At 33.0% G+C, this 25,160-nt stretch overlaps 1 protein-coding gene across 1 annotated transcript in view; it reads left to right on the top strand.

Moving 5' to 3' along the window:
• The first annotated feature begins 6,536 nt into the window (after positions 1–6,536).
• The window catches only part of LOC108906032, a 171,207-nt gene continuing 152,583 nt past the window's right edge, over positions 6,537–25,160 (top strand). Inside the window, exon 1 of the mRNA XM_018709174.1 lies at positions 6,537–6,769. Coding sequence (XP_018564690.1) covers positions 6,537–6,769 — 233 coding nt within the window. The remainder of the gene's footprint in view (positions 6,770–25,160) is intronic.

The raw sequence follows: 25,160 nt of genomic DNA, 5'->3' as shown, positions 1-25,160 counted from the left end.
TATGTATATTATATTTATTATTTATGGAAAACCAGCCATTTTCGAATTACTATTTTATAACCAATAAACTTGTTACAGTGGTAAATAAACCTTAAACCCTAAACCTTAATTTTCCCAGAAAAACAGTTTCAATTATAACACTTCTGTATGTTATAATATATAACATCATTCATTGATATATAGCATTGCAGTCAAAGTTCTCTGTAAGCTGCGCGTGTGCTTGATTAAATAATTATGCTTTCAAATTAATGTTTTATTATGTTTACATTTAACGTAATTTATTCTTTTCGTATTTATTTGTAATTTCAGAAACAAAAAATAAACGTACAAAGGAAAGAAATAACATTATGATGTTCCTGGGTTCCTAAAAGTATATTCACCAGCCATTTACATTTCTATAGGTAAAAATTTACCAGTTATTCAAAATTTGCAAACTAAATAAACTTTTTTGACGACAAATTTCCAGAAAGACAGTTTCAATTATAACACTTCTGTATGTTATAATATCATTCATTGATACACAATATAGCATTGCAGTCAAAGTTCCCTCTAAGCTGCGCGGGTGCTTAATTAAATATGCTTTCAAATTAATGTTTTTTTATATTTTGTTTTAATAATACCATTTCTTTTGTTAAAAATTATTTTTTTGAAAATGTTTTATTATGTTTACATTTAACGTAATTTATTCTTCTCTTCGTATTTCTCTGTAATTGCAGAAACAAAAATTAAACGTACAAAATAAAGAAATAACATTATGATGTTCCTGGGTTCCTAAACGTATATTCACCAGCCATTTACATTTCTATAGGTACAAATTTACCAGTTGTTCAAAATTTGCAAACTATATACACTTTTTTGACGACGAATTTCCAGAAAAGCAGTTTCAATTATAACACTTCTGTATGTTACATATAATATCATTCATTGATTGATGATTGATTGAGCATTGCAGTCAAAATTCTCTGTAAGCTGCACGGGTGCGCAGCCGCACACTAATTTTTCGAAAGTTACGCAGCCGTTTTTGTATTCTGCGCACAATTTTTTTAAATTTCATTTTTGTTGGAATTATGTGTAGAACTAAAACACTGTAATAATTAAAAGATATTGTTTATTCACTTATTCAGATATCGCATGTATTCTGTGTAAAATCAGATTGAAAACTAAACTTCTCTCTTAAGCTTAGTGCTACAATAAACCTTTGTATTATTAGGCTATTGACTAGGTATGTCAAAAAAAAAGAGGGTACAAAGGAGCTACAACGTAACAGAAATTTTATTTTTTGATATGTTCAATTGACCCTAAAAAATGATAAAACCGCGGAGTGACACCTTTTAAAGGGGTGCATTTTTGAGAACGAAGTAAAAAGGTGGTATTTTCAGTTTTTTGAGTTTTACTCGAAAACTATGCATTTTTTCACTGTAGTTGTCAACAGAAAAGTAGCAAATTGAATTTCCAATCGAAATGATACCTTTAGAAGTCAAAAAATTTTATTTTTAACAAAAATATGCCCAAAAGACGAGTAAAAAACCGAAAATGCGTTTTTTTCTTTTTCGTTTTTGGCTCACAACTTTTTTCTGAGAGGAGTTAGGTATAGGCATTGCTTCACAGAAAAAGAGTTAATGTTTTTTCCTTTAAAATAAACGTTTATAAAAGTACCTACGACTAATAGAAACCGAGATACATTGGATCAAAGTTGGCTACTTTTTGGATTTTTGGCCAATTTATGCCCTTTTTGACGATTTTCATCTTATAACTTTTTTCTGTGATAATTTAGGTATATGTAATGCCATATTCAAATAAAAGCTGGTTTCAAGACCTTTAAAATGGTGCCTGGTGTAAGACGAAAATCGTCCAAAAAGGGCAAAAATTGGCGAAAAATCTAAAAAGTAGCCAACTTTGATTCAATGTATCTCGGTTTCTATTAGTCGTAGGTACTTTTATACAGACTTATTTTAAAGGAAAAAACATTAACTCTTTTTTTTCTGTGAAGCAATGCCTATATCTAACTCCTCTCAGAAAAAAGTTGTGGGCCAAAAACCAAAAAGAAAAAAACGCATTTTTTCGGGTTTTTTTACTCGTTTTTTCGGCATATTTTTGTTAAAAATATTTTTTTTGACTTCTCATTTCGATTGGAAATTCAATTTGCTACAACTTTTCTGGTGACAACTATAGTGAAAAAATGCATAGTTTTCGAGTAAAACTCAAAAAACTGAAAATACCACCTTTTTACTTCGTTCTCAAAAACGCACCCCTTTAAGGGGTAGCACTCCGCGGTTTTATCATTTTTTAGGGTCAATTGAACATATCAAACAATAAAATTTCTGTTACGTTGTAGTTCCTATCTAAAGAACATAATCAATAGCCTTTAATATAGGCCCTATATTGTTTATAAGCATTTTTAATTTATGGGCAAGAGCCGTTAAACATTCAGCTGAGAAATATAAACACATTAAAAGTAGGCATTGGTAAGAATGGGGATGGTTTTTGTATAAGTAACTTGAGTATATTTCAATAATTTTACAATTTTAAAACAGAATTGCATCAAAAATTGGTAAAAATCCAAATTTCACAAAAAAAAAGTAAAGTAAAAGATCAAAAAAATGTTTGAAATGTAAAAATCTTTTCTTGTTAGTGTTTTATTAAGTCAAAGACACTCACCCCACCCCCAATCGTTTTGAACATTTTTGCTCCCATATACATTTGTACCGCGCAGTCATTGAAAAAATTAGAGGGAACATTGATTGCAGTTCAGGATTCTCAACCTTTGAGTTTCGAAAAATATTTCAAACTTATGTTTAGATTTTGAACTACAATTTTTGGCAGGTGATTTACGCGTACGATTTTGGAAGAAAATTACTACTAAAAATGAAACGGACTCCACCCATCCGACGTAGAGCAATTTCTACTCCTCACATCCTCGCCGAAAGTATGTCAGTGTGTCGGGTGCGGTGCAAAAGTTCCTTCGAGACTCGGCATCTCGCGCTGAAGACTGCCAGCCGCTTCTGGAGCTGTTATTCACGTGAAGACCTCAGGTGTGTTGAGATGCGCGAGTGCGGTGACCGGATCCGGCGAGAGCGAGCCTCCCCCACGAGTCCGCGGCTGGTCCTTCGGAGGGTGCTGGTGCTCTCGGAGGGCAGGCAGTTCAGGGAGGCCGCGGCGGTGCTGCAGAAACTGGGGCACAATACCATCGCGGCTGTGGCTACCGAGTTGCCCCTGGATTTACTCGTCGAGGGGTTGCCCCATTCGGCTCAACTCTTGGAAACACTTTTCAATAAGTAAGTTGTTAATTAGTTGCAAACTAAATGTAAACAAATCAAATGTATACAACTCACTCAGATAGTAAGGGCAACATAAACATATTAATTTGTAGTACTAAGGCGATAAAAGGATAATATTTATGTTATACAGTCTATAGTTTATACTAAAGTATACCTACAGGCTGGTCCATTTTCGATGGGAATTCAGGGTATTTTAGAAACTACTAAAGATATGATAAATCTGACACCACGTTCTCGAGCTCGATTTTCATGGCAAACTCGACTGTCAGATGAGAAATTTGCTATCTTCATTTGTTTCCAAGTTACAGGGCGTTTTTCGTTATTGTGACACTTTTTAACATATCTGTATCTCAGCTATTAAATAAGTTAGAGTTAAAGTGAAAACTGCTCAAGACTAATTCTTTGGCGTAGAATTGAATGCCGGTAATAGATTTTTTAGTAGATCTTAAGATTTAGGAGTTATGACCAAAAGTTATATTTTTTTAAATGGAAATCGTAGCTGACCATGGCCTAAAAAAATAGAGATTTTTCCGCTTTTCAGCAATATATCACATGCTATAGTTATTTTCTTACTTTTACAAAAGTCATATCTGTTGTAAAAATATAACATTTATTTTAAATGCACAACATATACTCGTGTGATAATATAATATTAACGAAATTTTAGGAGATAGGTGGATAGGAACAAACGGGCCGATCAGATGGGAGCTAGGTTACCTGGCTTGAGTCCGTTGAACTTTTTTCTTTGGGGTTTTCTAAAAGACATTATATTTAAAATTCCTTTTAATAATATTTCAAATATACATTTAATGAATGCTACCCGAAGCGTTGCCAGAAAATGCGTGAAAAGTGTGAAGTTGATGGACGGTAATTTGAACATTTAGCTGTCATTTTTAAAAGTTTTTATTCATGTAGGTACTTACTATTGTTTAATTTACGTTTAATATCGTAACTTCAGTTGAAGTGGAATAAAAATTTGAAAACTCTGTCTTTTCTTATCTGTAATATATATTTTAAATAAACGTCATATTTTTACAACAGATATGAGTTTTGTAAAAGTAAGAATTATAGTTTTGTATGTATTTTCATAGCCAGCCATATTAAAATGTAAAAAGGATCGAATTTATATATAAAACACCCCGTATCTTCTGTGTTTGGAAAAATAACTATAGCATGTGGTATATTGCTGAAAAGCAAAAAAAAATCTCCATTTTTTTAGGTCATAACCAGCTACGATTTCCATTTAAAAAATTATAACTTTGGGTCATAACTCCGGAATCTTAAGACCTACTAAAAATCTAATACCGACATTCAATTCTACGCCAAAGAATTAGTCTTGAGCAGTTTTCACTTTAACTCTAACTTATTTAACAGCTGAGATACAGACATGTCCAAAAGTGTCACAATAACGAGAAACGCCCTGTAACTGAGAAACAAATGAAGATAGCAAATTTCTGATTTGACAGTCGAGTTTGCCATGAAAATCGAGCTCGAGAACGTGGTGTCAGATTTATCATATCTTTAGTAATTTCTGAGATACCCTGAAATCCCATCGAAAATGGACCAGCCTGCAGGGTAGTCTAGATTTTAGTTAAGAACTTCACTAGGTGGTTGAACAACCATTTTTGTTTTGTTTCAATATAAAAAGACGTTTCATTTTCGAGATACAAAATCTTGAAATTGAAGAAATATATAGGTATCGGATTTTCTCAAATATGTCTAAGAATATGTAACGTCAGTAATGAAACTTATTGGGTCAATGGTTATTTAATTAGTCCTAAGAATTCGCCAATAGGTATCAATAGCATTCGAAAACTTAAAATTTCGGCGAAAAATTAGATGAGCAGTTTTAATTTTCATTACCATTTCTAAGAAAAAAAAATACTTACTTCATTTACTTGAAGAAGAATTCGAATTCAACAAATTTGTCTAACAATTGAATACATTGCTATAAAACAAACATGATTTAAAATTTATGCTGTTTTATTTAACCCATTAAGTCCAAAAAATCATTTTAGGAGATGTGTATGTCCTTAGAAAATTAAGAATTTTTATGCCAATATTTTTAACTTTTAATAAATTATATAATATTTGAAAGAGTATATCATAAATTAGAAATTCCCATTTAGGTATTATTTTTATTAAACAAAGTAGATTTGATATTGTTTTCTAATTATGCAATGGCTTAGTAAGCTTATTTTAAAATCAAAAAGTCATATTTCTAAAACGACTCATTGTTCGAATAAGACAAAGAATTTTTTTGTTAAAGATTAGGAATGAAAAGCAGAGATATTTGGAACAATATGATATTTTTTTTAATTTCAACACCCTATATCTCGAAAATGAAACGTTCTGCGCCCCATGCTCATGAATCTTCTCGATGAAAATAATTCATTCTCTCAGCTGTTAAAGTTTGCCATGGACTTCCTGTATAGCACAATAAAATTTGTGAATTAGTTATGAATAAAATATGTATAAATGTCTAAAAATATATCACTATAAATAATACCACTAACGTAGTGGAAAAAATAATGTTTATATCTAAGAAATCTATAGTTGATATGATTTTTTTTAATTTTTTTGATTTTAATTTATATTTTTAATTTGTTATAAACGTTATTAAGTTAAAAATGTTCATCTGATGAAATCATTTAGGCTCTTTAACATCAATATACAGGGTGTCTCACGGTGACGGCCCATTAGAATTATTTCAGAGACATATTTCAATAATTTTACAATTTTAAAACAGAATTGCATCAAAAATTGGTAAAAATCCAAATTTCACAAAAAAAAAAGTAAAGTAAAAGATCAAAAAAATGTTTGAAATGTAAAAATCTTTTCTTGTTAGTGTTTTATTAAGTCAAAGACACTCACCCCACCCCCAATCGTTTTGAACATTTTTGCTCCCATATACATTTGTACCGCGCAGTCATTGAAAAAATTAGAGGGAACATTGATTGCAGTTCAGGATTCTCAACCTTTGAGTTTCGAAAAATATTTCAAACTTATGTTTAGATTTTGAACTACAATTTTTGGCAGGTGATTTACGCGTACGATTTTGGAAGAAAATTACTACTAAAAATGAAACGGACTCCACCCATCCGACGTAGAGCAATTTCTACTCCTCACATCCTCGCCGAAAGTATGTCAGTGTGTCGGGTGCGGTGCAAAAGTTCCTTCGAGACTCGGCATCTCGCGCTGAAGACTGCCAGCCGCTTCTGGAGCTGTTATTCACGTGAAGACCTCAGGTGTGTTGAGATGCGCGAGTGCGGTGACCGGATCCGGCGAGAGCGAGCCTCCCCCACGAGTCCGCGGCTGGTCCTTCGGAGGGTGCTGGTGCTCTCGGAGGGCAGGCAGTTCAGGGAGGCCGCGGCGGTGCTGCAGAAACTGGGGCACAATACCATCGCGGCTGTGGCTACCGAGTTGCCCCTGGATTTACTCGTCGAGGGGTTGCCCCATTCGGCTCAACTCTTGGAAACACTTTTCAATAAGTAAGTTGTTAATTAGTTGCAAACTAAATGTAAACAAATCAAATGTATACAACTCACTCAGATAGTAAGGGCAACATAAACATATTAATTTGTAGTACTAAGGCGATAAAAGGATAATATTTATGTAATACAGTCTATAGTTTATACTAAAGTATACCTACAGGCTGGTCCATTTTCGATGGGAATTCAGGGTATTTTAGAAACTACTAAAGATATGATAAATCTGACACCACGTTCTCGAGCTCGATTTTCATGGCAAACTCNGTCACTCTCCTGAGCCGGATTCTGTTCAAGCTCAGTAGATCATTCGCTCTTTCCTTCGAAGGATACTCCATGAACTCCTTAGAACGGCTATGTCCTGGCCTTGAAGTCCAGTATTTCCTGTGTTCTGTCTCAGTCCATTGACATTCAAAGTGGCTTAATTGCATACAGGGTGTTAGAAATTTAATGCCGAGTTTAGTTACCTTCAAACCTTCATAAGTCGGTTTTTTAAATGGAACACCCTGTATGTTTTTCTATATTCTGATACACAATTTTATTCTTTTTGGAACGGTATCACGGTTTGTGTAATCACCTAAAATCATGTAATTTCTTGCGAGGATAGCTGTGGAATTTTTAGCAAAAATTCAAAACAAATAACTAAACTGTCAATTTATTGTTAGTCTCTCGCAGTGGCAGTTTAATTTAGTGTTTATAAGAAATGGAAAACAATACATCTTCAAATTCTGATATTTTGAATTTATTATTAATTTACGGACCTTGCAATGGGATTATAAGCAGAACATGTACAGTTTTTAATGAGACATATCAAAATTTGCCACTAATGAGCAAAAAAAAGTTAAGAAAAATTTCAGCAAATCAACTAGAGTATGGTGGATTTTGTGCAGAAAGAATTTTACCGAAACCAATAACTTCAAATGAAGATAATGTAATAAATGTGCTAGCCTATTTCAATGTTCATCCAGAATCCTCAACTTGTGCCGCAGAGTATGATTTAGGCATTTCACGAGCGTCCATTCACAGGATGTTAAGAATTAATGATATGCATCCATACAAATTTAAGCTACTTTCTACTCGTCATCCGGGTGACACCGCGCAACGTGTACAATTTTGTGAAACCAAGAAGATCCACAATTTTTGCAACATATATGGACCGACGAGTCAAAATTTATTTACGAGAGAAGGTATTTTTTAATAGACATATTACTCATTTGTGGTTATCTGAAAATCCTCATATTATCCGGGAAAGAAACTTTCAAAATAAATTTAGCATAAATGTTTTTTGTCTAATTAAAGATAACCAAATTTCTTACCATATCTACGAACAAAATTTAAATGCCAACAGATATCTCAATATTTTGCAAACGGTTGTGGCAGGTTTTCTAGATGATATACCTTTAGACCAACTAAGGAAGTGTTGGTATCAATTAGACGGGGTTCCACCTCACTGTCACAATCAAATCGATCAACAGCTGACTGAAATGTTTGAAGATAGATGGATGAGACGCCTAGGGCCGTGGAATTAGATAGTGTGGTCTCCCGACCTCACTCCATTAGATTTTTATGTTTGTGAGTAATAAAGCAAAAAGTTTATTCTACACCCGTTGCTTCAAAAGAGGATTTTATTGCTCAAATACGAAAAGCGTTCCATGAACTGCCTGCAGCTGAAATAGCAATCTCTAGAATCCACAAGTGCTTATCTGTTAATGGGGGTCTTAAAAAAGTCATAAATGTTCAATATTAACACTTATGACTTTTTTAAGTAATTTTTTTTATCTTAGTGCATTATTATTATCAACATACATAATTAAAACTGTGTATTAATAAGTTGATTTTTTAGAATTCTTCTTAACTTTATTCTGCCCATTGGTGGAAAATTGGGATATGTCTCATTAAAAACTGTAAATGTTCTGCTTAGAATCCCATTGCAACGTCTGTGAATAAATAATAATAAATAACTGGTGACAGTTTAGTTGTTTGTTTTGAAGTTTTGCTAAAAATTCCACAGCTATCCTCGCAAGAAATCACATGATTTTAGGTGATTACACAAAAAATAGTAGATAACTTAAAAACTAGAAGAGATAGGTATAGAGAACCGTGATACCGTTCCAAACAGAATAAAATTGTGTATCAGAATATAGATAAATATACAGGGTGTTCCATTAAAAAAAAACCGACTTATGAAGGTTTGAAGTTAACTATCCTTGGCATTAAATTTCTAACACCCTGCATGCAATTAAGCCACTTTGAAAGTATGGATGGGAAGTTTAGGAGTCTAGCTATCCTCCCTATAAATATTGTTGCTTTATCTCTCTTACTATAAAATACACATGGTTTGAAGCTAGTCACTGTTTCTGTCCATTTTTTTGAAAAAAATTAAATATCTCGAAAACGGTTAATTTTAGGAATAGGGAAACTTCATAAACGTCCACCTAAAATAACACGTAGAATCCAAAATTGCAATAATATATAGGGTGTTCCATTTAAAATAAGCAAGTTGAGGGCGACTTCCGGTATAACCAGAAGTGGTACGTAGGCGCCATTATTTTAGTTGAGAAGGGCATGCCCAAAAACACAATATCCCAAATTTTTAAAATTCAAATCGAAGTAGTCTCTGAAATAAGTCTAATGGGCCGTCACCGCGAGACACCCTGTATAGGTATGTTAAAAAGCAACTTCAAATTGATTATATTCTAAGAAACAACTGCTTTGCGGACTAGGGTTGGGCAGGATTTTAGTCCACAGAGTAGTTAGTTCCTACAATAGCATTAATTGTCTCTTGTCTCTTTGCATAATGATGAAGGACATACAGTGTAGGAAAGTACCGATGGTCTATCAGAAATTACGTGAGAGCGATAAAGTAAGCCATAGAAATCCATGTGATAGACAAGGATGGCTATAATGAACGCGTCTAATAGTCAACGCCTATTTCGCCCTTCCACAAATAAGAAGTGGATCTTACGCTCTCACGTAACTTCTGATAGACCATCGGTACTTTCCTACACTGTATATAATTTCATCGGATGAAAATTTTACGAAAACTTTTAGAATTGGGTTGAATTAGAGTAATACCTTTTGATATGTTCAATTAATTGTTTCTTTTACAAATTACATTCGTTTCGTATAGTATAGGTATTGTGGCAAATACAATTATTTATTTTGTTATTACTTTGAGATACCCAAAGAAATACCAGATACGAAATTCGAAATACCAAAGAAACATGTTCAATTAAAAATGAATTTGATGATTTTGAAATAAACAGGGAGACACATGAAAGTGTTCAAAAAGTGACTGTTTTTTAAATGGAATACCTGATATATCTTTAAGTATTTGAATCTTTAAAATATCTTTAGGAAAAAAATGTCCATAATCAAAATTTAATCATTCCACAAAGGAAATACATTAGTACTAAGATTAGTCCCCCTTCCTCTCTCTTTATTGGTAGGACGAAGGGTTACTTTGAAATATTAAATAGGAACCCCTATTTTTTATTACAGATTCGGATTCTACGACTAGATGTACGTAGGATTTGTCTGAAACGTTTTTTTCTGTCCATGATAGATGGCGCGGTAATCGACAAAATTCAATTTTTCTCAGTTGCTCTACTGTGAACCTGTGCATACGATTTTGCAATACGTTTGCAAAAATAAACATGTTTTCACTGTAAATAATCAAAATTAGTTCTAAAACAAATTTCTTTTCTCAAATTTTCAGTTACTGAAAAATAATTTGTCAAGTAACTACTAGGTACCTACTATCGTGACCCAGGAACAGGTGTCCTTTTTGGGATACTTACTCAACATGATTTTCTTCACCTATGACTTAATTAATTAATGTTTTTTATATTTTGTTTTAAAAACATCATTTCTTTTGTTAAAAATGATTTTTATAACAATGCTTTATTATGTTTACATTTAACGTTATTTCTTCTGTTCGTATTTTTTCGTAATTGCAGAATCATAAAATAAACGTACAAAAGAAAGAAATAACATTAACATGTTCCTAGTTTCCTAAAAGTATATTCACCAGCCATTTACATTTCTATAGGTAACAATTTCTCAGTTATTCAAAATTTGCAAACTGAATAAACTTTTTTGAGGATGAAAATCGAATATTTACATAAAACATGGTATTTTTTATTGCAAATGTACTGCACAATTGTATGCATAGGTTCGAAAAAAATCCCACGTACTTTTAACCACAGATTCCGAATCTGCAATCTATTTCCGAGTTACCTCCCGCCACATCTACAAGGAGAAAGGGAAAGGCACTAATTCTCTGTGGAATAATTAAACTGCAATTATGAAAAAATTTTTCGTAGAGTGCTTTTTGTTGGACATATTTGAAAGTTTAAGGTTAAAAAAATCACCCGTTGTAAGCACAAATTGTTTTACATTTGGAGCCATAGAAAATGCTGATACTTAGAACAAATACATTATGTGAAATAGGTATGATTTATTTCGTACGAAAGTAGAAAGTGTTGTCTCTTGATATACTTGCGTACATTAAAATACCTCAAATTACATTTGTTTTTCAAATATATCTAGATATTCCTTTATTTTCGCTAATCTAATTTATAATTATTTTTAAAGGAGGTTCTATGGAAATTAATATGAAAATATAACGAAAATGCTTTAAAATTATATTAAATTCGAAAAATACTTTTAATCTTGTTATGTTTTTTTTTTGTATTTGATTTTATTTCCATCACCAAATTCAAATACGATAAATTTCATTTACAGAAATTAAATTTTTGACCACTAAGTTTCTATTCATCACTCCGTATATTTGAATGAGTGAATTGAGTGTGATATTTGAATTCCAAAATATATTTTTTGTGCCTCTTGGGTTAAAAGTTCTGTTTTAGCCCTAATCCCATGAAGTCAATGTCACTTTTATCCTTCACGATATATAGATATCCAAATAAATAGATTATTATTCATCTAATTGGTATACCATAGAATCTATGGTATACCAATTAGAACTAGTAAACTCAAAACCTGTCCTTGTTCGGTGACCCTACTGAGGAATGATCTCACCTCTTTACTAGATACTGCAGGTGCAGGTAATGCAACTGAATACGGGACGAGACTGTAGTCTGCAGAGTAGTTATTTGCTACAACAACATTAGTTAAAATACTATTTGATAGTTGTTAGGGTACATAAAATTTTAATTAATAATTAATTGTGACTATTTCAGATCATAAGTTAAAGTGACTTTTAATTAAAGGATACGCGTTCCTTGGCATATAACATAATAAATTAGGGTTATAATAATTAAATCTAAATTAAAATTATTTACGCTCAAGTACTGACGTCGAATACCTAGAGAGCAATTAGTTCTAACAGGTTTCCGTTACATTCTTAAGCTTATCAACAAGACTCGAATAATGCACCTTGTCTAAAGTTTTAATAGAATCGGTATTGCCCAATACACCCAAAATAATCTCTAAGCGTACAAACAAACTTACAAATAATATAGTTAAAAGTAAATTATCTAAATATAACAAAAATAAATATATATGTGAAAGCTATTTAGGTGTTTTTCCTTCTTCCTTTGACAATTTTTTAAAATCCACATTTTTTTTCTGACAAATCAGTAAACATATCTATTTTACGACAACAATATAATTTACAAATTCTCAGTAAAACTGTAAATTCATAAAAGCATCACTAAAACTTAACAAACTTCTTTTTCCTAAATGACCTAATTTTACTGAAGTCTAGAAAAAAAAAACGCTTAATATAATAAAGTATTTCTATTTATTCGAGAATGTGAGACATAAGCTTGAAGTTCGAGTAACCCTAAAAACAATAATGATGCATGCAAATGAGTTAAACAAGTCCGTGGCTATATACCTTATGTCATTTCGACGATAATACCGTTGTTATTATTGTAACTGGAAAAAAAGTAACATTTTATAAATTGCCCAACGGAAAAAGGAGACAAAGATACTATTATTACCACATTTCTCAATGACAATATGAACACTTTAGAGTTAAGTATCTTTATATACACTTCTGCTTGATTTGAATAGCTAAGAACATGTGAATCTAGTAAACAACTAACAAATAATTACAGACAATAGAACACAAGTGTAACGTAACGTAAAAAAATCTTATCAGTCAGTGTTCTTCGAAACCCAAAATCTAGATATGCAAAAGATATCTAACCTTACAGACAATATTTCTAACTGTTAACATGCCCTAGCAAGGTCACTAAAAGGCGTAGGTTGCCTACATACTTTGACCCTGAGCTGTTCAATGGCATAGCAGCATTTCTAGGGCGAGAAAACGTAATCGGCATTATAATTTGATTTTTATGATTTAGCTCAATATTAGTTATTTTAATTATTAAACATTTTAATCGTTTTTACATGGGTAGATACAGAGCATTCATAAATGTTTACAATTCACTTGGCCAATAATTTTATTTCAAACAGTAATTTTAGTTCCTTTATGTTGGCCATTATATTTCGGTAAAATTAAAAATATTAAAACAGATCAAATTTATACCTGTTGATTTTAATTCATTTGCAGCCAGTTCATTATCCTTGTTCAACATATACAGGGTGGTCCAAATTTTATGTAGGAAACAGATAGATCTTTTTAAAATAATAGGTGTTTTCCTTATAAACATAGGTCTGGAATGGCCTCGTTTTAGAGATACAGGGTGTTGAAGTTGTTAAAAAATATATATTTTTGGTTTATATCTCCGGAATCCATCGACCGATTTCAATAAATTTTAGTACTGATAATATATGATAGTAGGCGTTATATTCCCTAAAATATGAGCTCTAAAGATGCAACCAGTGGTGTAGAACTGGACAGAGTCACCCCCTTTTTTATAAAAAAAAACCTACGCCACTGTATTTTTTACAAGCTATTGTAACGAATTTATATTCTAATGCACAAAGTACGTAAAAAAGGTAACTTGAATTTTTTTCCTAAAGTTCACTGTTCTCAAGTTATTCATACCAATACAATCCCCTTGTGGCAGACACTTCTAACCATAATATTACAAGAATATTAATGTTTATGCTTAAAAGTAAATGCAATTTGTAAGCACATCAACAAAATTCTTTACACTCATCGCTTTCATCTTTTTGGATTAAAACAATGTTTGGAAAATCACGACAAAGGAATGAAAGGCACAGAAATGAAATTTTAAAAGCATTTGACGACCATCCTCGGCTAAGTACACGAAGAACGTCTCGGCAACTTGGGATGAGTAAATCGAAAATTTGAAAAGTTCTACGTAAGGATGGCAGAAATCCGTACCATTTACAACCTGTGCAAAATTTACTTCCGGGAGTTGTAGAGAGACGCCTGAATTTTTATCAATGGTTGTTTGAATTCTTACTAGAAATACTTTGGACCGATGAGGCTACGTTCACAAGGCGAGGGGTAGTGAATTTTCACAATCTGGATATTTGGTCACAAGAAAATCCCCATGAAATTCGGAGTAATTTCTAAACTTTCTAGAAAACCATCTTCTATTTGAATTATTAAAGGATGTTCCATTAAATATACGACAAAATAGCTGAATACAAATGGATGGTGCTCCTGCGCATTTTAGAAGAATAATTAAGAATGGCTTAATGAAAATTATATGAGATGATGGATAGGTAGAAGACCAAATGCCAATGTCAACCATAATGGTGCAGAGGGTCCAGTGTCTTGGCCAGCCAGATCGCCAGATCTAAACTCCCTGGACTTCTATGTTTGGGGTAACCTACCTGAAAAGTTTACTCCAATAGATACTAGACCACAACTACTGCAGCGAATAGATGACGGGTGTAATGAATTAAAAGAAAACCACCACATGATATTAGCTTCAATTAGTTCCATTTTAAACAATTGCTGTAAATATGTAACGTTAATTTTGTTTCTGTGTTTAGTTGTTTTTACTTGGTAAATGAATTTGTATTATTATTTTGATTTAAATTATTCTTATTTGTAAAGATAATGCCTCTAGGGAAACTAAAACACCACCAGTAATGTGGAAAGAATTTTGTTGATGTGCTTACAAATTGCACTTTTAAACATAAACATAAATATTTTTGTAATATTATGATTTGAAGTGTCTGCCACAAGGGGATTGTTTTGTATGAATAACTTGAAAATGGTGAACCTTAGGGAAAAAATTCAAGTCACGCTTTTTACGTATTTAGTGCATTAGAATATAAATCCGTTCCAATAACTTGAAAAAAAATACAGTGGCGTAGGTTTTTTTATAAACAGATGGTGACCTCTGTCCAGTTGTACACCACTGGTTAAACCTTTAGAGCTCATATTTTAGGGAATGCAACGCCTACTATCGTATATTATCTGTACCAAATTTTATTGAGATCGGTTAATAGATTCCTGAGATATAAACAAAGAATATATTTTTTTAACAACTTATACACCCTGTATCTCTAAAACGAGGCCGTTCCAGACCTATGTTTATAAGGCAAACTCCTATTATTTTAAAGAGATCTATCTGTCCTCGAAGTTTCCTGCATAAAATTCGGACCACCCTGTATGTACCTTCAAAGTATTTTTATAAAAACTCTTACTCCAAATTTTTTTGCTAGCAAAATTAAAAACATATTTTCAATAGCACCTTCCAATCCACTTTTCTTAACTGAGAATGTTTCGAAAACCTGAGAAAGCTAATGGATTTGTCTTTTTCCCACTTTACTGTTCAAGTATCCACACTACAAATTGGTCCTCCAGAATTACAACTTAACGTAGGTAGTTTTAGATAAAAGTATGAGCTCAATAGTACTTAAAGAACAATTTAACAGTAAAAAAAACATCAAGAACAACAATTCCTATGATGCACGACACAGGGAAACTCCAAAAGTATAGATCAAAACTGAAATTTAGTACATTTATTTGAATGCATAACAATGATTTATGTTGATGTTATACGATTTATAACACCAATGACGTTACTCATAAGTCTATGGACGGAAGTGGTGCGAAGGGGATCAGCAATTTGTAGGCAACTTACTCATTTTAGGGACCTTGGCTCCAAGTATTGTAGCATTGATTGCATTGTTCTATTAAATAACTAATAATGAATAATTACCCAAAATAAAAACTAAAAATTATATGTCCAAACACACGTACATATTTGATATATTGAAATTGTTAAATAATGTATGTAATATGTCACAAAAATATCTTGTACTTTTTTATGCCCCTTGACAAAAATAAACACGTAAAATACTACTACCGAGATCTTCCTATTTATACATATATTTTACTGAAAGTTGTTTCTGCCGGCATCCTCCTTGTGAATAGAATTAATAAATATTAATAAGACAAAATTATGTATGGAAACCACAAAACTTTTGGAAAAATTGTCATTACCAACGTAATTACATCATGTATCGACATAAATATATACACTGAGCTCGTAAAGCTCTATACACTGAGCTGAATACTATTATTCACAATCATGAAACAATGAACTTTGTAATACACTCATTTTTAAATAGTAACTTCAAAGCTCTGAATCTTCTAAATTAAAAGATACATTTTTAGATTTTAGAGTTTCACAAAACGTCTACCATCGCTTGTTACTTAAAAATAAGATAAATACATTCTGAAAGCATGGGTTCGTTCATTCAGGGGTGTATTTTCTCAATTATTGTATCATAAAACATAAAAAACACCACAGAAATGAGACAACCCCCAAATCCAAAAGCCAAAGGCTTGTGCGGAAGGGGGCTACACTTGAAAAAACGCGGACAAACACCCATTATCCATCGACATTGCCAGTGCCGACACCGGTGATCGAATCCGGACCAGAGTAGGAAGCCTAGCTGAGAAATGCTTGCCACCGCACTCTCGACCGACTGCGCTACCGTGGCGATGAAAGTATATATTAAATTAAAAAAAAGTTTTAACACACGATATAGTAGAAACAAGAAATAACAGCAGATCCACATAGATAGAAACGTTTGTCTTATATTTAGATGACAAATCTCCATATTAAGCTAGGCCACACACTGAAGACACAACCCAATTGATGCAGAAACATTTGTGGCGTAACAATTAATTGTTTTACCGCATTTAGAGCACGAGTCCGCACACCAAGATCGCAACGACGGGGCATGGCGTCAGATGGAAATATGTCCTCTTTGGATAAAGACGATATATTGCTTTTGCAAATAATTTGAAGAAGACGCCTCCAACGCCAACGCCGTCAATACTGAGTTTAACCATATAATATGAGATGTAATAATGTTGCAGTGGCCCAAGAGTTAAATAAACATCGGAAAATATTCTACTTATATTATAGAATAAATCAAGAAACATTTAAATTATTAGCCCGTTTAATTGAACCGAATATAAGGAAACAGAATAAAAATTATAGGGAGGTAATAACAGTTGATTATGATTGTAAATAATCGGGTTCTTCTCAATTTCTTTTCTAAAATTTATATGAAAATCGAAATCGTCATTCATATTCCACGAAACACTGCGAACTGCAATACATCAAGAGTCAGAGTAGAGATCGGACTGGTTTGTTTATAAAACACACGCGGTTAGCGTGCGTCTTAATACATTTGCTGCGAGCATTTGTTTCCTCGATCTGCGCGCTTACATTCAAATGTAGGTATTGGTTCGTTTTACGTACTACAATTGCGGTGAATGCAAAATGCGGGTATGCGATGTGGTATGTTGTGTGTATCTTCGGTGTGTCGCCAGGCTTACTCGTGTATACTTATTACCTACATACAGCAATTTTCTACATTTCGACTACACCTACAGCTTTGTCATATCACAAGGAGTCAGTGGCGGCGCGTGAACATTGATTGAATGTGTTCCGCTTAGGGTTGTTACATTTGTTGAATTGAATTCCGGGATATTAAGTGTCCGGAGTCTCTAAATGGCGCCGCAGGCGAAACATTTTAAAATTTTCAAGGTCACGCGTTTTCCTGGCACTTCTGAATTTCAAGGAACAATAAATTTATAAAAAAAATATAGATTTTCACAAGAATGATTTTTGAAATTGATACCTTTTTGAAATATCTATTTACGAATTACCTACTGATGGTATAAATAAATTGAAATAAACTTAATATATTTTATTAAATTATTGAATATTGTTTATAAACAAAAAAATCGTTTGTGAAATTTACCAACGATTCAACGAATTTTAATTTTCCTCGGCGTGTTATGATTTTTTCTTTATCTTTTTTATATATATATGTACATTATATTATATTCCGGGGGTTATACGTGCAAATTCGAAATCCGGGACCATACAGCTAATTCCCGGTACAATCACAGAAAATCCCGGTCATACCTATGTTCTTTTAATATGTCGTCAAGATCTGCACTAAAATTTATGAGTCCACGAAACACATCAGGGTTGTCCGAATTTTCTGTCTCGTCGTGTCCGCGAAGTGCTAATTCGAAAGCTCCGCAAAATTTTATGCAATCTATGATTTTAGATAATACATATCGATTTTTCATTACCTGGTCATTGTGTTTCCGTATATTATCCCAATATGCAGAATTTAACTGACTTCTTATGTTTATTTTACCTAAAGACTTAATGACTTAAATCTTTCACACTGTATATTGTCCATGCTTTATCCCCACCGAAAAGTAAGCACGGAAAACAAAACAGTGAATTTTTTAAATCACACCCGCACACCCACTCTGCTTTTGTGTATAACATTATTGTTTTTTTATAACTTTTACTTCTTTTATTTTTAATTTATCCTCATATGGCAGAGAACAAAATAAAGTTTTTTTTTAAACGAAACGCTATTCATTTTAATAACTATAATATCCGTAGACGCCTAAACGAAAGTATTCACACGTGCCGCTCGCATAAATAAACCACCACATACCACGTACGAAATATTACTGCATTTACTGCAGCGCAGTGGCTGTCGCTATTGCAGCCGCAAAAGCCCCTATCTTCGTGTACTGAGTCACGTGCCTGATTAGCCAATAAAAACAAAGGACGCATCTAATTGTTCGCTGTCCACACATTTTGCATATGAGGTTGCGTATATTAAGGAGCGTAGCTCGCGCAATAAATAATAATATAAGCTCCTAGATTTATTTTAGCGCGAGTACATTTGGATTCTTTAAATATTTTGTTGATATTTAATATGATTAAATACATAAAATTTTATGTGTTCTGCAGCTCCGCAGCCCTTATGGTAAAACCGCCACTGCAAGGAGTGCATTTTTGTGTGTTTATAATCCTTAATGTGTCTAAAATCCTTACACGAACTATTTTAAGATATAGATATGATTCCTTAAAAATAAATAAATTTACATGATGTTTTAGCAGTGGCTGTGGCTGTTCTCATTATAATAAAATATCTACATATGTTTAATTTAATCAGTTTCGCCAACTTTGACTTTAATATTTAGTCCATTCGGCAGAGGCCGAAAAGTTACTGTTGGTGACATTTCCTTGATAACTCGGAAATAACTACACAGGAATACTTTAAATGATGAATACAATAACAGGCTAATTTGCTGGCAAAGTATTTTATCAGGAAAAAAAATTATTAACAATTTAATCGTGAAAAAAATTTTTTTTAGTAGTTTTCTTTAAATAACTCAGCTGGATGACTTTGTACGAAAAAATGCTTAGGACTAGATTTTGTTCGTAATAGAAATAGCTACAAAATGGCGGTGGTCCGATTACGATATTTGCAATAACAAAGCCGTGAGATTGAAAAAACGGTATACAGCGTTAATTTTTTAAAGTTGCTGTAAAAATGTCAATTATAAACAAAAAGTGATAAAAGTTTCGAAAACTATAGTTCAATATATATATACAATAATGACGCTAAAGCCGAAAATCAGGAAAGCAAAACTTTTTGTTCTATAAGGTGTTATACATTCATCGGCTTCTGTTTTTTCAATCTCACGGCTTTGTTATTACAAATTTCGTAATCGGACCACCGCCATTTTGTAGCTATTTTTATTACGAACAAAATCATGTCCTTAGCATTTTTTCGTACAAAGTCATCCCGCGCTGAGTTATTTAAAGAAAACTACTAAAAAAATTTTTTCACTAAATTGTTAATAACTTTTTTTCCTGATAAAATACTTTGTCAGCAAATTAGCCTGTTATTGTACTCATCATTTAAAGTAGGCCTGTGTAGTTATTTCCGGGTTATTAAGGTTTGACACAGGCCGAATCTGTACCAACTGGACTAATTGTGAATTATATAAAAATTAAATTGTATAGTACTATCACTTTTCACTTTGTTTAAAATATTTGTTTTTACTTCCTTTACGAGTAATCTAAAAGGTAGCGTGATAGTTGCTGAAAGACGCCTATTAGACTGCTTCTTTAAACCGTAAGCATACTAATTAGGAAATTAATGAAATATGTTAATTAATGTATCTATATATTACGATATCATGTAGGTACCTATCTTGGGTTTCTAATTTAATATTTCTATAAAGTAGGTCAAGTAAATAAAATGTACCATATTCCTTTAAAGTTGTGAAATATTATTTAACGTCGATGTTGCTAGAAGTAAATGTTTATATCAATTTTTCACGAGGAGTAAAAAAGTCATAGAAAACTCACCTGACAGAAGAAAATCTTATTTATTATTCTGGTTGTATTTATTGTTAGTACTTGATCTAAATGCGTAAATTAGATAATTACTCCAATTTTAGTAAATTACTTAAGAATGATATATTATGTATTTCAACATATTATATCTAAGTACGATTGTATTAATAATTGATGTTAATATTATGTGCTAAAGAGCATGGAAGAAAATGTGTGCAAGATTTATTGAATATTTTGATTCAACAATTTAAAGAGGGGTCTGCAGTAAAATTTATATATCCACGGAAAGATTTACATAAAATAATCATAATTATCAGCGAACATCCTTAAAAACTTTCGAGAATGCACTTTTGCTTTTTATTGTATGACCCACAAATAGCGGGAAGAAAGCATTTTGGAGAGATCTTAATAAAAAAAGCATTTCTGCTTGAGATAACCGCGAAAGGAAAATTAATTAGTTAAAGATCAAGGTAAGAAATTTTACCTCACTACCAACCAGTTTGAATATCGAATAATCATTAATCAGTGTTAAGATATATCCTACTTGTACTAAGCAATTTGCTATATTCTCTTGATGAGAAGTAATTGCTATGAACCAAATTCTACTCATATAACAAAATATTAAATCAAAATAGAAAGTATTTGCAGTTCTTGAGATTTGTTCGCTCGGATATGAAATGAAATGTCGGTCGGTGGCCTAGTGGTTCCAGGCGTCTATACTTGAATCGATGAATGCCACTGTCGTTTGTTCGATCCCCGAGGCCGTAACACCGTAGATCAGCTATATTCGTAGAGAGGAATTAGGCACCCTCTCTGCGGGTATGGGAAGAACGTTGGCTTGAGTCAATGCGAGAGATTGATACCGGTCGGCGTTAACCAACGTAAGTTGTTCCTGGACGCATATGCCCTCTACTGAATAATAATATGCCGCCCACTCCCCTGCACAAGTCTACGACTTCTGGTTAATCCTTACGATTAGAGGAGGGTAAAGATATTATTATTAATATATGAAAATTATATGAAACTAGTTACGAAAATTCTGACACTTTTATAGTTTTAAATACAAATTTACCCCTTACTCTATGTACCTTGGAAAGCTTAGTTTTCTTGCAAAGTTCACTTCTAGGCACTTAAATATCGGCAGACTTATATAGCCAAATTGTAGACGTTCACCAACTATCAACTGAAAAGAAGAGTGGTACCACACAGAATAATATTTATTAGAATTAAGAACTAAATTATTAAAGTTTTTTGAAAATAATTCTCACTTATGATTAGAAACTGAACCTTTGATTATATTTCTTAGTTTTCGCTAATAGTAAGATTAGTGAGCCAAATGTGTCCATAACAGATCATCGTCATATCAGTTTCAATCTGGAGGTGAGTATATATATATATATCCCCAAAACGTATAGTATGGGAACTTGGGTTCAATCCAAGACCAATGGCTTGGGGTTCACTTAAAAAGAGACTCTCCGATGTTCTGGAATCGATAATTATCTAGAATAGATCACCGAAGTACATATGACTAGAGTTACTAGATTAAGTTAGCTTAAAGTCTAGTAGTTGATCTCGACCCTACAAGCGAAACACAAATAAACAAAAAAGCTCTATAACAAGACCGACCCTACAAAATTATATTCTGGTTGAGGCCAATATAAAAACCATCAACGTTATTTCGATAGCTTTGTACAGCAAAGCTAACGGCTGTGAAAGCAATTTGGTGAGAGTACTGAAGACTTTCCTGCAACATCAAGAATTTACAAAAAAAAAATTAAAAGAAATCACGAATTCAGAATAAATGCTCAGGCTTTCCGATGGTACATACTGGTCAAAATCGTCAAAAAGGTACTGATACACCTAATTGATTATTATTATTTCAATGGATCCGTCTTAAACGGTTATACTTACCAACCTTAGATATCTTTCTACATAGAGGCTTCAGCTATGGATTAGAAGAGGGCGTCTAAGGTTATTACTGATTAGAAAATTAAAAGGGTGAGTCACATATATACTCCTTTCAAAAATTTCAAAAATTCGAAAATGAATGGTATTTTTCCGGTTCTGCTGGTTAAACATATCGTCATCTGCTATTAGCCACATTAAGTAGAGTATCTCCAAACCCTTCAAGAAAAGCAAAATTAGTTTTCATTCTAAAGGCACGAATAGACTGTTTAGCAATACTTGTTGCAATTATCTGTCGGGCAAGTCCAGTGAGTTCTATCTTTCGCAAGTTCTCACATTGTTGTTTCCATTGTTGGCAATTTTACTTGTGCCAGCGTTTTTTTGGTGAACGCTTCATAAACCTTTTCATATTATAATAAGGCGCCTATAAGGTGTATTCACTATTCGTATGGCAGCGGCTCTGTTAGATTTATGTGATGTTATACTAAAAAAAAAGAATAGAAACCGAACCTGTTTACTGAAAGACTGAATACTAAGGAGTGCAACTTATGGTGCCAACAATAATTTGCTTAAAGATCTTAAGTTACGTTACTATTTGAAACAAGTCTTCTGAATCGCTCGACGACAGCGACTATACGTAATTTGTGAACTATACTGCTTTGGAAGCAGGCGGTACCCGATCGTCGCCAAAGCCAATCGCCGTCGCAAATCACGGCCGCTCCGACGGAAATGTTTACGTACTTTTACGTTTACGCAGTTGCAAGCGATCGTCGCCAAGCCGCGATCGATGATCACAGCTGCTCCGAGCGAAATGTACCTTTAAAGTCTAATATGCACAACAGTTCAGAAATTTTATCTCTAAGTCAGTGGTGGATATTGAAGAACTTTTGTCGAAAGCGGAAAAGCTATCCATAAACAATAACCCATCTACGTACATACCTCAGTTTTACTTACTGAACGTCTAATAGTAATATTATGTTTTCTTGCGACTGGTCAATTTTTTAACGGCCAGTCTATACAGTGCTAGTTGTAACTTTATTTAAATAATATTTTATACATATAGTCCTAGTCCTTTTTCAATCCAAAGATGACTAAAAAACGACGTTCATAAACGAGTTAATATGTACATTAAATAAAACCAAAACTAGAACAGAAATCTGATAGTATGATATCTGATACCAAATAAAGCTAATTTCACAGGTGATTCATACCAGTCGTTAATTTATCTCTTCAGAATTCTACCTTGCCAATTGGGTAGATTTATTCCAAGTATTCTTCTCGTCGGACATATTAAACTGCACTGTTGCTGTCGAAATATCGAAATAAACTGGATGTAAAGTAATAATCGTGAATTATGCAGGTTTAAATGGGCAAGAAAGAGTGTAGCGTGACATTGAGTAGTGTACCAAATTTGAAAAAAATATATTGTAACACCATCCAAAGGGCAGCTGATGGACGTTGTCTATCTTTCACCTTATTAGGTGAATGGGCTGTGTTTCCTAACCGTCAAATTTATACTACTCTCAATGATACCACGATTAGGATAACTGTGGGTCGGGAATGCAGTACTTTCGCCTCTGTTTGGCGTCTTTTCCTCGACGGTTTCCTTGGAGTACTTAATGAAAGGGAAATCTTTACGTAGGCGGATGACCTTATTATATTTATTTCAGGTAAATCACCAGGCTTACTCAAAGGGCTTTAAATAGGATGGCATATAGAATAAAGACTAAGTCTAAAGTATACGTTGTTCTTTTTAATAAAAAAGAAGATAAAGGACCTCAACGAACTGACTATTTTCGATAAAACTATCCAGAAATCATAGAATGTAAAAATTTTTGAGAGTTGCCCTGAACGACCTGAGTATCTCAAATCTGCAGGTAATTATAAAAAGTCACTGTTCGGTTTTTGGACTTACTTTTTGGAAAGATATAGGAGCTTAACCTGAAAACTACTATGTGGCTTTACACAGGTATTATTAGGCCCTATCTTAAAAGAAATTGTGCATAAATAATACAGCTATTGTGTGATAGCTAGAGAGCGGACAATGTGTGTCTTTAACCCGAAGAATAGGTCCAATTTTGGTAGAGATGTGTACGCGTTCAAAAATGTATTGTGTATAAACTATGCAAAATATAATTATTATGTATAGCAAATATATCGTATTATCCTCGCGAAGATTTGTACCCTTTATTTAAAATCCATAAATCATGTGAACAGGTTAAATAACGAGAAAACAATTAAGTTAATTTAGTTCTAAAGAAATGTAATGACACTCGCGCCCATCTCTAGTCCATTCCGTCGACATCGGTTGTGTTTATCGAATTCCTATTGGTCAGAATTCAAATTGCAGACCTGTTATGAATGGAGCGTGAGTTGGACTATACTATCATGTGCGTCGCCTGAGGACATTCGTTACATTGACTCCTAATTTCCAATTAAAAGAACGACACTATTTTTAACCGAACTTTATTTAATAAATATGTAGTATACAATTTCTGATTTTCTAAATATTTTATAACGCCTAAAAATGTATGTACCGTGGAATTTTCGTGAATTATCACGTAAATTTCCGATGCATACCCGACACGCCACTGCGTCATGGATAATGCATCTAGGTTTATGAATGACATATCTATGTTCAAGGTTAAAGACACAAATTGTCCGCTCTCTGGTGATAGCCTAACGTTAGATGGGTCACAATCAAACAGTGTTTAGACAAATTGCAGCGACTGATGTGCGTCAGCACAGAGGCCTTAGATATTATCTTGTCACTTCCAAAATAGCATGTGTGGGAAGGAGAAGAAAGTCTCATATCGGCATAAGCAGAGGACGCACAGAATTAATAAAGGGAGATAGGATTCTTAGAACCGCTGGCTAGACAAGATATTCCATATCCTGGGCTGATATCAAAAGGGCTCGTCTGG

Source organism: Anoplophora glabripennis, unplaced genomic scaffold, assembly GCF_000390285.2.
Source record: "Anoplophora glabripennis isolate ALB-LARVAE unplaced genomic scaffold, Agla_2.0 scaffold209, whole genome shotgun sequence".
NCBI classification, from domain to species: Eukaryota; Metazoa; Arthropoda; class Insecta; order Coleoptera; family Cerambycidae; genus Anoplophora; species Anoplophora glabripennis.
This window is presented reverse-complemented; position numbering and strand designations above follow the sequence as displayed.